This window comes from Leptonotus elevatus, chromosome 19 (assembly GCF_054856555.1).
Source record: "Leptonotus elevatus isolate MCC_2025b chromosome 19, RoL_Lele_1.0, whole genome shotgun sequence".
Taxonomy (NCBI): Eukaryota; Metazoa; Chordata; class Actinopteri; order Syngnathiformes; family Syngnathidae; genus Leptonotus; species Leptonotus elevatus.
Genome location: NC_141257.1, coordinates 223,864 through 236,173, shown reverse-complemented (window position 1 = coordinate 236,173; position 12,310 = coordinate 223,864). Strand labels below are relative to the sequence as shown.

The following is a 12,310-nucleotide window of genomic DNA, read 5'->3' as shown; positions in this document are numbered from 1 at the left end:
CTTCTCTTCCTGCAAGCCACCCAAAGGGTCATGTGATGTTCCTACATGGCCACCAGATGGCGCTCCGCTACCGGCCGGGCCAGATCCGTATATCCTGGTCCAGGCATAAAAGCTGGGGGCGGCACTCGGGATTGGGATTGTTTTGGTGTGTGTGTGTGCGCGCGCGCGCGCGTTGTAGACTTGCTGGTGCTTGTGTTTGTGAATTCCATGTTGTGGCGGCTGGCTGCAGAAGACGATGGAGACCTAGAAGACGTGGATCTGCAAAGGTGCGAGAGGTTCCTCCAGGACGTTCCAAGAACCAAATGGATCCGTCAGACTTCCCAAAGGAATTGCTCGGTGAGAACAAGTCAAGTCCTCTTTATTTAGAAGGCGCTTTCAAACAGCCGCATTCTGGGGGCGAGTGAGTGGGGGGGGGGGGGGGGGCTGTTGAGAAAGTTGACTCAATTAATTAAAAACAAAAAAAATCCATTTTGACATGTTTAATAATGAAATGAGCTGCTAAAAATGCTTGACAAGGTCGACCCGGTCCCTCCTGAGGCGTGTCCCAACACATTCCTTAAATCGCAACACTTTTCTACTTTTGCTTTCCAAAGTCTCATTTGTGTTTTGCGAGTGTGTCCAAGTCTGGACACTCAGCAAAATGCTCTCTCGTTGGTCACATGATTTGCAGACACACCTCGTCAGCAGCGGCAGGTATTATTATTTTTCTGTGCGCTTGATAGTCCACGCTGTAGTATCTGTGAGGCCGACTGCGTGCGTGTCTTCACAAGGCCCGTTGAGTGACACGGCCAATCAGGACGCCGAGTTGTCCGTCCGTTTCCTGACTTCAGCGCTTGTGCTTTTTCTTGCCGTCCTTTTTCAACGACGCGCTTTCCTTCCGCTCTCAATGTAAGCCACTTGTTGCCGATGACAATTTGCTCAAACTCGTGCTGCTAGGCTAGGCTAGGCTAGGCTAGGCTAGGCTAATGAGTTTGCTGGAGACGTGCAGTTGCGTCAGTGGAACGATTTGCACTTGTAGATTCTGATTGAATGTGAAATGAGGGCAAACTTTGGAGCGTCTCGCAGTCCATGTGAGGAAAAGAAGCCGTGCCGAATGGCGCCAAATGAAATTTCCAACGAACTCCAAAAAGGTCGAGCGGGATGGTTTCATTTTTTTGTCTTTGGGTTTGCATGTGGCCATGCAGAGAGCGTGCAGGAGGCGGTGGGGCGGAGCCTCAAGTGGACCCTCAGGTGCCAGGTCCAGCTGGAGGTCAAAGGTGAAAAGGTGGACAACAAAGTGCTGGTGAGCGACCTTTGACCTTGGCCACCTTTGTCCTCACTTCCTGTGTGTGGCACGATGAGGTCGTCATGGCGACGCCACGGTGACTTTGATGGACGCCAAATATCGGCATGACGCGAGTCTAATCCCCCAAAAAATCCATTTCAATCATTTGCGAGCAAACACAAGCACGCCATTCGAAACAAGTTTTGCTTTTCTTTGGTTTTTCTGATCCCAAAACGAGCTTTGAACTTCACACCCCAGCATTAATTGCATGACAAATCATTTGTTGGGAGGATAAACGTAGGAAAGAAAGGTGACTTTTTTCAAAGTATCTTTCATCAACGGGCGATCAATGGCCTTCACATACAAGTTGCATCCCTTCCTTGACAGCGCTCGTATCTCAAATCATCTTTGAGAAAAGAGAGAAAATGCAGTCAAGTGTTGTGGTGTCAAGAACGTGCTTTCAAAAAAAAGTTGACTCGCAAACGTCAAACACAAATGTATCGTCCTTCTACAGGTTCGAATGGTTCCTTAGCGCCACCAACTGGTAAGGTCCTTGCAATGCCACCGGATGGAACCGATTGAACTCGTATGTCAAATTGTGCTCATATCTCAAGTGGGAATCGACTTCCCCATTCCATCGGCATCGTTGTTACCGATTCTGCTTCACGTCTGGCATACGCACGTTTCTTTTGCCAAAGTATCCCGATGGCAACTGAACCACTCCAAGAATGTTCCGGCCAAGCTAATGTAGTGCAAATGCTTGCCTTTGGACTTTTATCACTCGCTCGCGGCAATTTGCTGGCAACCACGCCCCGAAATGCAATTGGCATTTTCTTGCCCCAAAAAAAAACATCAACCCCAAAACAATGGCAGCGCGGCCTGAGCTGGCGAGCGTGAGGTCCACCCGATTGCGCTTCGTCGGTGCCGCCTTTCGCACCCTTCGCCTTCCTCCAACATTCCGCAGCAAGACCACTCTCGTCACATGCGCAGACTTGTGCAGACATGACGGACGCGCGCGCGCACATACCACAGGGAAGCCCGCACATGCCCACGTGCGCTCAGGTGTGTGCGGGCCTCTGGATCATGTGATCGTGTGGGCGTGGCTTCAAAAGACAAAAACCATGGAAACACAAGTTCTCTTTGCTAATTGTCTCTCGCACTTAACAAGTGTGTGTGCGTGCGTGTGTAGGCGTTGTCATCCCATCGAGCCTTCCTGCTGTCAGCCCGCATCCCCGCCAAGGTCAGTGTGTGTGTGTGCGTGCGTGCGTGCGTGCTGGATGAAGAAAGACTTAAGGTGTTGGCGTGCGCGTGCAGGTGGAGCACTCCTTCAGCTACCTGGACATCCACCGTCTCCGTAGCAACAAGCCCACTCAGGTGAGACGGCACAAGTAACAGGAAGTGTCTGTTAGCAACATGCTAGCTGTTAGCAGTTGCTTTCTACATCATCGTCATCATCACAAGAGTTTTCGCGTTGAGTGTGCTTCATGCTAGCATGAGGTCCCGTGCTGCCTGTGTGTGTGTGTGTGTGTGTGTGTGTGTGTGTGTGTGTGTGTGTGTGTGTGTGTGTGTGTGTGTGTGTGTGTGTGTGTGTGTGTGTGTGTGTGTGTGTGTGTGTGTGTGTGTGTGTGTGTGTGTGTGTGTGTGTGTGTGTGTGTGTGTGTGTGTGTGTGTGTGCGTGTGCGCCAGGTGCTACTGGAGTGCCCACGAGGCCCATGTACGCTGTGGTTCAGTTCCCAGAAGGACAGCGAGCGGGTCATCGGGCACGTGGGCTCCTGCCTCACAAAGATCTGCCCGGACATGTTAGTAGCAAGCGGCGGCAGGTCTTCGATGCAAATGTTGGACTGGGCTTGAGAAGGTGTTGCCTTGCGCCCCGCCAGCAGGAATCTGCTGAAGAAGTTTGAGGTGACCCCTTTGGAGCGATGGCTCCCCCTGCAGGCGGTCTGGGAGCAGCGGGACCCTGTGGACTCCAGGCCTTGCGGTACCGTTTTTTCACCAGCAGGGGGCCGGAGCGTTTTGATCATCAAATTGTCTCCTAAATCCTGTTCCAGGAGGATTCTCAGATCAGTACCGGGCCGTCTGCGACAACCTAAACCTGGCCTACAGGGAGGAGGTCCAGTGGGTGAGTGCCACGTGCTTGTTGTTGACCGTTTTTGGCCCCCCCGACATTCCACTCCAACTACAGAGACGTCTGCGTTCTACTTCCTGTTGCTCTTGTTTTTTTTTTGTTTTTTTTTACCACATCTGAACCTTCGGGTGCTTCTGCAGGCCAAACTTGTGCATGTGGTCTTGGACCTCCCAGACTTTGACAAAATGGAGATTTTGACATTCCAGCCCCGATTGAGAAGGCTCCAGAACCTGACCCGAGCCCCCCCCCCCCATCCCCCAAAAGAGATGCAAAATTTGAGACTGGACTACAAGTAAACGGACGTGACGTGACTTGTCTTGCATGTACGTCCTCACAGTGCTTGTGTTGTCGTCCATCAGGACGTGGACACCATCTACCTGAGCCAGGACACTACAGAACTCAACCTGCACGACTTCAGTCACTTGGACAGCAGGTGCGTGCGTGTTTGTGATGCGTTGCCATGTAACGAGTTGTGTGGTCACGCGTTGCATTGCGCAGGGACCTGGTGGCCATCGTTGGCGCTCTGGAGTACAACAGGTGGTTCACCAAGCTGCTGGCTAAAGATTGCAAACTGGTGAGCTTGGCATTTGGCGGCGGGGGGGGGGGGGGGGGGCACTCAACTTTGACCTTGGCGTGCATGCAGTCGGCAGATGTGTGCGAGCAGATCCTGCGCGTGGTCTCCCGATCGACTTGTCTGGAGGAGCTGGTCCTGGACAACGTCGGCCTCCGAAGGTGCGAGCGGATGCAACATCTTCATCATCTTCATCATCATCATCATCCTCTTCTTTTTCAGTGACTTTGCTCACAAGTTGTCGTTGGCGCTGAGTCACAACCCCGCCTCCTCGCTGCACACCCTCAACCTCAGCAACAACTCTCTGGAAGACAAAGGTGCACGCACGCACGCACCCACGCACGCACCCACGCACGCACGCACGCACACACCCACGCACACTCTGCTGCTTGTCATGGGATAAATGGCCCCTCCCTCGGAGATGTTGATGTTACTTGTGCGGAGAAACGTTTTGCCTCCCGCAGAAGAACTTCAGGGAGGCTTGAAGAGGGATTTGAGTCCGCCTGAGACCAGTTTTAGGTGTTAATCACCAGCTGGGTGACAATGCGTGTGCGTGTGTCAGGCATGTGCTCTCTGGGCACTCAGCTGGGCAAGTTGGCGATGGGCCTGAAGGACGTCAACCTCAGCAGGACCTCCTTGTCCCCCAAAGGTGAGCCATCCATCCATTTGCACGGGCCGCGACATCCGACCCCCCCTCCCCCCCCCCTCACGCGTGTGCGTGTCAGGTGTCAACTTCCTGTGCCAGGCGCTGTGCGCCAATCCCAGCATGTCCGCCACCCTCACGCGCCTCCAGCTGGCGGGAAACTCGCTCAAAGGGGACGACCTGCAGGTGACGCCGCCATCCTGCGCTTCATGTTAGCGACGCGCTAGCAGCATGTTAGCAACATGTTGTCTTGCTCTTGCAGAACCTCCACAATTTCCTCAGTCACGACAACTGCTTGCAACTTTTGGATTTGTCCTGCACTGACTGCTCTTTGGAACAGGTGAGCGCGCACGCGCACGCGCACGCGCACGCGCACGCGCACGCGCACGCTGTTGTTTCAAAGTCAGCAATGAAAGGATTGTGTGTGTGTGTCAGACATCGGCGTCTCTGCTGAAAGGATGTTTGAAGCGTCTGCGTGTCCTCAACATGTCGAAGAGCGTCTTCTCTCACAGGTGAGCGTCACACGACGCACATGTGACGTAAGCACGACAAGACGACGGCGATCTTTGATTTGGATTCCATTTGCGTGTGTCGGCTGGTCATCAGGAAGTGCCGGGAGGTTCCGGCGTCCTTCAAGCAGTTCTTCAGCCTGTGCCGGTCTCTGAGCTCCGTCAACATGTCCGGATGCAGACTTCCTGCCGAGGCTCTCAAGTACGTACGAGCGAACGAGCGAGCGACTGAGCGCGTTTCCCGGCGCTGGTTGAAAAGAAGTTGTTGACGTGTCGTCAGGGCGCTGCTGCTGGGTCTGGGCTGCAACCCCAACCTGAGCGACGTGTCTCTGGACCTGAGCGGCTGCGAGGTAACGAGGTCCCTCGTTGCCATCGTCCGTCCCGGCCGGTCACGTGACGCGCTCCCCTTTGACTTTCAGCTGCGCTCGGCGGGCTCTCAGATCCTGGAGGGCTGCGTGGCCGAGATCCCCAACATCGCCAGTCTGGACATCTCCGACAACGGTGCCGACCGCCGCGTGGCGTTTGCGTGTCCTCGCGTTTGCGTGTCTCGTCTCGGGCTGCTGCCGCTTCCCTCAATGGATGTCGTCGATCAGTCCCGCCGTCCGAGCTGGTCTTGAAGTGTGGGTGTCTGCCGGCAGGTTTGGACGGGGACCTGAGCACCCTGCTGGTGTGGCTGGCCAAGAACCGCTCGGTCCGCCACCTTTCATTGGGCAGAAACTTCCACAACATCAAGTCCAAGTGAGTCAGCCAGCCAGCTGCAGCGTGTAACTTTTGACTGGCGCCGCCTTGTTCCTGGCAGGAATGTGGCCGGCGTCCTGGACCTGCTGGTCCGTCTGCTGCAGGAGGAGGAATCGGTGAGTGAGCCACGGGCGGGCGGGCGTCACGCACGTCCCCAGGAGAGTTGAGCCACCGGCTTACCTTGTTTTGGCGCCGCCCAGCCGCTGACCTCGCTGTCGCTGGCCGACTCCAAGCTGAAGGGCGACCTGGCGGTGGTGCTCAACGCCCTGGGCGGCAACGCCTCGCTCACCAAGCTGGATATCAGCGGCAACGCCATGGGCGACATGGGCGCCAAAATGCTGGCCAAGGCCCTGCAGATCAACACCAAGCTCAGGTGAGCGCTCGCTTCCTTCCTTCCTTCCCGCCGGCCGGTCGGTCGGTCGCCGCGGCTGCTCTGCGCCGGCTTATTGTGGCTTCTGCAGGACGCTGGTCTGGGACAGGAACAACGTCAGTCCTCGGGGTCTGCAGGAGGTGGCGTCCGCCTTGGAGAAGTGAGTCTCAGTCCCAGTCTGTTGCTGCACCCATCGACAATCGCCGACCTTTTCAATCTTGTTGGCTGCTGATGATGGATAATTGATGCAAATAGTTGGCAGCAGACTTTTCAGCAATGAGTAAAAGTTTGCCCGACCGAAAGCGGCACTTGGCGAAGGCCGAGCCGGAAGGCCGGTCCACAGAAAAGCCGTCTGATTGGACGAGCGCGCCTTTTCTTCTGGTCAGGAACTTCACCATCCGCTTCATGCCCGTTCCCATCATGGATGCCGCACAGGCGCTCAAGACCAACCCGGAAAAGACGGAAGACGCCCTGCTGAAGGTCGCTTCCTCAAACCCTCAGCTCGGATTGACTCCTGAACTCCAGCCGACCCTAATTTGGAGGTGTGGCTTTTGCGTGCAGATGGAGCACTCGCTGCTGAGGAACCACGAGAGCCGCAAGTACCTTCAGGAGCAGGCGTACCGGCTGCAGCAGGGCATCGTCACCAGCACCACGCAGCAGGTGGCCTCCGCAATGACCCGACTCAGGCGACCTTCTGGCTGAGCCTCCGCTCTTCTGTGCAGATGATGGACACCACGTGTGTGAAGGTTCAGGATCACCTCAACTCGCTCATGTTCTCCCAGGACCGCTGGGTCCAGGAGGACATGAAAGCAGCGGAAAACCTGATGGCAGACGCAAGGAACTCCAAGACCGTAAGTGCACTCCAGCGACAAGGTCACGCTGGTTCTGAGTCGAGCTTTGAAGCGGGCTCCTTCCCTCTGTGGACCCTGCAGCTGCTGCCCAGCCTCTACCGCCTAGGGGGTGACGGTCTACGCGGCGCCGTTCAGGACAAGCTGGAGTCCGTTGCAGTGGAGGTGGCGGCCGTGATGGATGAGCAGCTGCAGGTAGTCAAGCGCACGCTGAGCGTGGCAGGAAACGAGCCCGTCAAGTTTGTCACCATTTGCGGTGCCCGCAGACGATGCTGGCGGCCATGTTGGAAGCTGCTTCGGCGTTGTGTCCTCACGTGATGAAGACGAGCGCTCTCGGTCCGGATCTGCTGAGGGCGGGCGCGGGGAAGATGAGCGTCCCTCGCACGTTCATCACCAAGACGCTCCTGGAACAGACGGGCGTGGACATCCTCAACAAGATCAGGTCAGAGTGGACACGCCCTCCGCTAATCGCCACCTCAGGCTCCGCCTTCCAATTAGCTTGACTCGCCATGTGCATCCGGTCCTCCTGGTGACTTTCTTTGCTCTTGTCTTCATCCCCAGTGAGCTGAAACTCAGCGCGGCATCCTTGATCTCCGATCGCATCGTAGACCGGATCCTGGACTCTTTGTCCACCTGGCGACACACCTTGGTCAGTTGCTATTTTTCTGCTCTTGTCCCGTCCCCTTCCTCCCTGATCTGTTCTTCATCAGCTCAGTCCTGTCCTCCATCTGTTCCGTCCTCCCTCGCTTCCATCCTGCGTCTGTCACAATCTGAATCGAATTTACGGTCCAATTGACACTTAACGGGCTCAAACTGTCCAAGATGAAAACCAAAACCAGGACGGGAAGGCCGTGTCGGTATTTGCTCAATGAAAAAGTCAAGGCTCTCGCCATGGACAAAAGAACCTCAAACATAACAGATGTGTCGACTTGAACATGTAGGAGACGGGGGGGGGGGGGGGGGGTGATGTCATAAAAGAAGGCGTTGAAGTAAGTGTCCCCGGGGAGGTCCAGGAGAGAGTCCTGATCACGGAACAATGATAATGAATTTTTCCGAGACGATACGTCAACATCTTCCACCTGCAGGCCAAGCACGTGAGCGGGCAGGGCCAACCTGCGCTACGTCCCGAGTCTCAGGTGGAAACGCAAGTTGTGGATGAGACCCTCCTTCATCCCGAGGCTCGTGACCACGCAGAGGAAGGCCAAGTGGACCCTCAAGTGGTACAAGCTCCTCCTCTGGAATGCTGTTGACAACGTTTGAAATGTCTTTCATGCAAGACTTTTTCCTTCCAGATGACGGCCAAATCCAAAAGGACGAGTATTCTGGTGCGGATGCTGCGGCCCGTCTCGCTGGCCTTCGGTAAGTCACGCCGGCGGCTGCGCGACATGCGCCCACTTTTTTCTCTCAAGGGCAAACTTGTGATGTTTGACCTCAGAGATGGACTTTGACCTGGACAAGGCCCTGCAGGAGGTGCCCGTCCACGCGGTGGAAGCGCCACCCTCGCCCCCGCCGGACCTCGGGCCATTTTTCCCGCCTCTGGGCTCACCGCCCCCCCTGCGGCATCACACCAAAGTGCGGCCCAAGACCAGGAAGCGGACCAAACCCAGCAGAGTCGACGTAGGTCAACACAAAAGTCCAAAACGGCGGGACTAACTCACCACTTGCGTCTATTTCCTTCCGGCGTCAGGCACCGCAGGGGGTGGAGCATCAGGGCATGATGGGAAAGCTGGATGAGGGCGTGGACGAGTTCTTCTCCAAGAAAGTCCTGAAAGTCAGCTTGAAGTGAGAGCCTCGACCGGCTTGCTCCTTCCACTGAAAGGCTCGTCGTCAACCAATCACGCGCCTTCTTGTCCGCGCAGACGCCTCGCACCGCAAGCCACGCCGGCAAACGCGCACGAGTCGGCCGACAAGAAGCGGGAATCCCGGAGGAGCGGCTTCTTCAACCTTATCAAAGGTCGGGCGTCACGCTCGGAGAAAAACCAGGGGGCCGCGGCTGGCGGGCCGCCCCGGCCCACGTCACCCGCCCTCGCGTCGTCACCCGCCCTCGCGTCGTCACCTAACCTCGCGTCGCCTACACCCCCCGTCGGCATGGTCACGGATGAGTCACTGCCCACGTCTCCCCCCTCGCCGAGCCAGGAGTCCCTCAGAGCGCCGTCCTGGGCCAACGGGCAATCCGAGACAAACGCGCCGGCGCCTTCCACCGAGGAGAAGGACGGCCCCCTGGTTCCGCGCCACATGGGCATTCCCGTCATGGGCGGCGACCTTTTGGCGGAAATGAAGGCAAGGCAGGAGAAAATGGCCGCCGTCAAGGTAAGCAATTCAACTCGTTTCCATGGCAACGGGCTAAATGTCTCAATCGCAGAAGCGAAGGTGTGAATCAGTGGCTCGCTAAGTACTGTGAGTAAGCAGGCAAGTATTGTAAGGGTGTAGCTAAGGTCCGGATGGAAGTCCTACAAGCAAAGTTTGAGTTCTGTAAGCCCAGACGACTCCAAGTTGAAGATGGAGACTGACAGTCATCATCAAGAACAAATATGTTCCCAAACATTTGCAAATCAGCAGATTCAAATTGTGATCAGCAAATCTCAAAAGCGAGCACACGGCATGATGGGATTTTGTGACCTTAAAGTGACATTCTTTTTTTTTCTCTCTAGCTGGAGTCATCAAAGGAAGATGATCTTGTAGGTAAGTCCGTGCTAATGCTAATGCTAATGCTAAGTGTCGACTGCAGCTGTGTTTGGAATCACTCACTCCTTTCAATACATGAAGGTTTTTATATAGTGGAGCCTAAGATAGTTCTGTCCCCTGAAAATGCGCAATCATTCTGTCCGTTGGGATTCTTTCACTCATCCCCGACTCCCAAAGCACTCTTTAGTCATTTGGATGTAGCGGACAAAATAGTGTGTGCACGTTCACAGTGCGTACGCGTCATGTCCTTGCAGGCAATCAAGCAGTCGGTCCCAACGTGGGCGCAGACTCAGACCGGTCCCGCCCAGAGGCTGCCCCAAGGTCCAAAGCCCCCACCGTCAGCCCCAGGTCGCCGCCCCCTACGCCAGTCAGCGAATCCCCCAGTCCATCCAGTCTGCCCAGTCCCCTGGGCCCCGGCAGCACCATTATGCTCGGTAAGCCAAGGCAGAAAGATGTTGCTGATGGAACAGGAAGTGAATGTCGTCATAAACGCATCACGATGCTACGCCATCGCCATACATGTGCCAAGCTAACGATGCTACGATAACATATGACGACGTCAACTAATGCCTGATAATAACGTGTGATGATACTAAGATGACACGGTATGATGCTAAGCTAACCCGTGACAATGCTACGTCAACAAGCAATGATGCTAAAATAATGTGAGACAAAGCTAACCTAACGTGCTGATGCTCGGATTACACGTATGACGCCAAGCAAACGTCATAAGGCTTTGCTCAGACATTACAATGCTAACATGTGACAGTCCTAAGAGAACTAGTGATGATGCTAAGCTAATGCGTGACACGCTTCACTATGCTAAGCTATAATGACAATGTTAAACTAACACATGGTGATGCTCATCAAATATGCGACAATGCTAAGCTAGCTCACGTGCAACAATGATAAGGTAACAGGTGAAATGCTAAGCTAGCGCCCGATGAGCCAACACGTGCCGTTTCCTGTCAGATGCTCCCACGTCGGAGGCTGTCCAAGTTCCACTTCCTGCTCCTCGCCTGAGGAGGGCGCCATCGGCACACGAGCCAAAGCAAAGTGATGGATGTCAAGTGATCAACTCCACTGGTCAGTCACACCGCTAATCTATTTTGTAAGAGTCATACTATCGACACTACTACGACTTTCGCTACGACGACCAATGGCGTGACGCGACTCATCAACGACTGCGTCGATTCATTCGTGTGTTGCTATACCGTGGCCCGTTGCGCCACTCATCTCCTCGTACTTGAGCGGTAGTGGCTTTGATCATGACGCGGGATGTGGGTTCCCTCCAGCACGCGGCGTTCCCGGCGCGCCATCGCCACAGCGACGACGATGGTCGTCCCTCAAGACGTCGCCGCGCCACCGTCCGGATGGGCGTCGGCGAGCCAAGTCCCTGCCCGCCCCCGCTTGGGAGCCCCCGGCGCCGTAACGTGACAAGATGCCAGCGGCCGCTCGTGTCTTCAGGTGTCAGTCATTTTGGGGGCGGGGTCATATGCCCTTCAGGCCTGACAATAATCTTCACACAATCGTGCCTGCCTTGCGCAATCCGTTTGAAAGGTCAAGTCACGAAACGTCCACTTTCCAATCGGGCTCGCTTGAAGGTAGGACGTTGTTGGAGTCAAAGTGCCGTGAGTGAGTTGAGGGGCCGCCATTTGATATCTCGCCTCATTAGCTACAAGTCAACTCTGATTTTTGCCAACCTTAACATTTGATGGATTGTTCTCTTGCATATTGGACGATGAATGGGACATTTGTGAACAGTAATAAATGTGGGCAGTATTGCGAATGGCTGTTTTCATTTCCACATGTACGATGACGACGTCCAAGTGGATTCATTGTCAATTAATTAGATGTGCTTTGAAGAAAGCGACACTTGTTGAAATGTTTCCACCGGCTGGATGGAGCTGTTCCTCTCCACACTATTCGTTATTGTTCATTTTGGCTTTCAGTGTTGATCAAGGTCATTTTAGTTGACAAAATAACTCAAACTTAAATTCAATCAACATTAACAAAATCAAATGTTTGGGTTTTTTAAACAAAAACTGACTAAAAATACATTTTACACTTACAAAAGTAACTATATTTATAGCGAAAATGTCTTTTCGTTTTCCTCTTTGGCAATTAATTCAATACATGAGCCTCCGGGGTAAATTTAACACACACGTATGTATATATATATATATATATATATATATATTGTACGATTACTTGATCAAATTGATCGATTTGCTGATGATGTTCTTTAAAGAAAGCAACTTGTGGGACAACAATTCTTGAAATATTTCCTTTCGCTGTTCGTTATTTGTTTTGAACTTTCACGAGTGTTGCTGTTAAGTCAATATCGGGCGTTAAGTCCCGAGTGCGCCCTCCGGCGGAAAAGGTTAGCAACAACAGTTACTTGGATGAAAACGTGGAGACAAAATAAAAGGAAGCCGATCGTTTTCCTATTTTCAATAGGTTTGCAAACGTCAAATCCAATTAGCAAACGAGCCACGGACCGTCCAATATAATGAAATAGTTGTTTCCAAATGTATTCTCTTGCTGCGTGACGACG

General features: G+C 54.0%; 1 protein-coding gene across 2 annotated transcripts; it reads left to right on the top strand.

The window, feature by feature from the left end:
* The first annotated feature begins 35 nt into the window (after positions 1-35).
* On the top strand, positions 36-11,542 carry LOC147157292 (F-actin-uncapping protein LRRC16A-like). 2 transcript variants are annotated; one of them, XM_086062207.1, is made up of 37 exons: positions 36-336; positions 1,185-1,282; positions 2,454-2,504; positions 2,579-2,638; positions 2,951-3,063; positions 3,145-3,242; positions 3,313-3,383; positions 3,749-3,822; positions 3,888-3,963; positions 4,033-4,121; positions 4,183-4,277; positions 4,523-4,609; positions 4,686-4,789; positions 4,866-4,943; positions 5,039-5,115; positions 5,210-5,314; positions 5,393-5,462; positions 5,532-5,613; positions 5,751-5,850; positions 5,912-5,966; positions 6,051-6,223; positions 6,312-6,380; positions 6,607-6,700; positions 6,782-6,880; positions 6,943-7,071; positions 7,153-7,263; positions 7,335-7,510; positions 7,630-7,717; positions 8,154-8,288; positions 8,361-8,427; positions 8,504-8,685; positions 8,756-8,850; positions 8,928-9,378; positions 9,720-9,750; positions 10,008-10,187; positions 10,726-10,839; positions 11,049-11,542. In XM_086062207.1, exons 1-37 carry the CDS (start codon positions 36-38, stop codon positions 11,183-11,185), a joined length of 4,215 nt encoding a protein of 1,404 aa, XP_085918333.1. In that variant the 3' UTR covers positions 11,186-11,542. The 2 variants fall into 2 exon arrangements, with proteins under 2 accessions (XP_085918333.1, XP_085918332.1); XM_086062206.1 differs by having other exon boundaries at positions 3,142-3,242.
* The last annotated feature ends 768 nt before the right edge of the window (positions 11,543-12,310 follow it).

What these genes read in the sequence shown, in the direction of transcription:
- LOC147157292 (XM_086062206.1), top strand. Translation starts at nt 36, where the DNA reads ATGTTCCTACATGGCCACCAGATGGCGCTCCGCTACCGGCCGGGCCAG. An exon ending in TCACCAGCACCACGCAGCAG is followed by an intron (nt 6,881 to 6,942) that starts GTGGCCTCCGCA and finishes TCTTCTGTGCAG; the next exon opens with ATGATGGACACCACGTGTGT. An exon ending in GCCCGTCTCGCTGGCCTTCG is followed by an intron (nt 8,428 to 8,503) that starts GTAAGTCACGCC and finishes GTTTGACCTCAG; the next exon opens with AGATGGACTTTGACCTGGAC.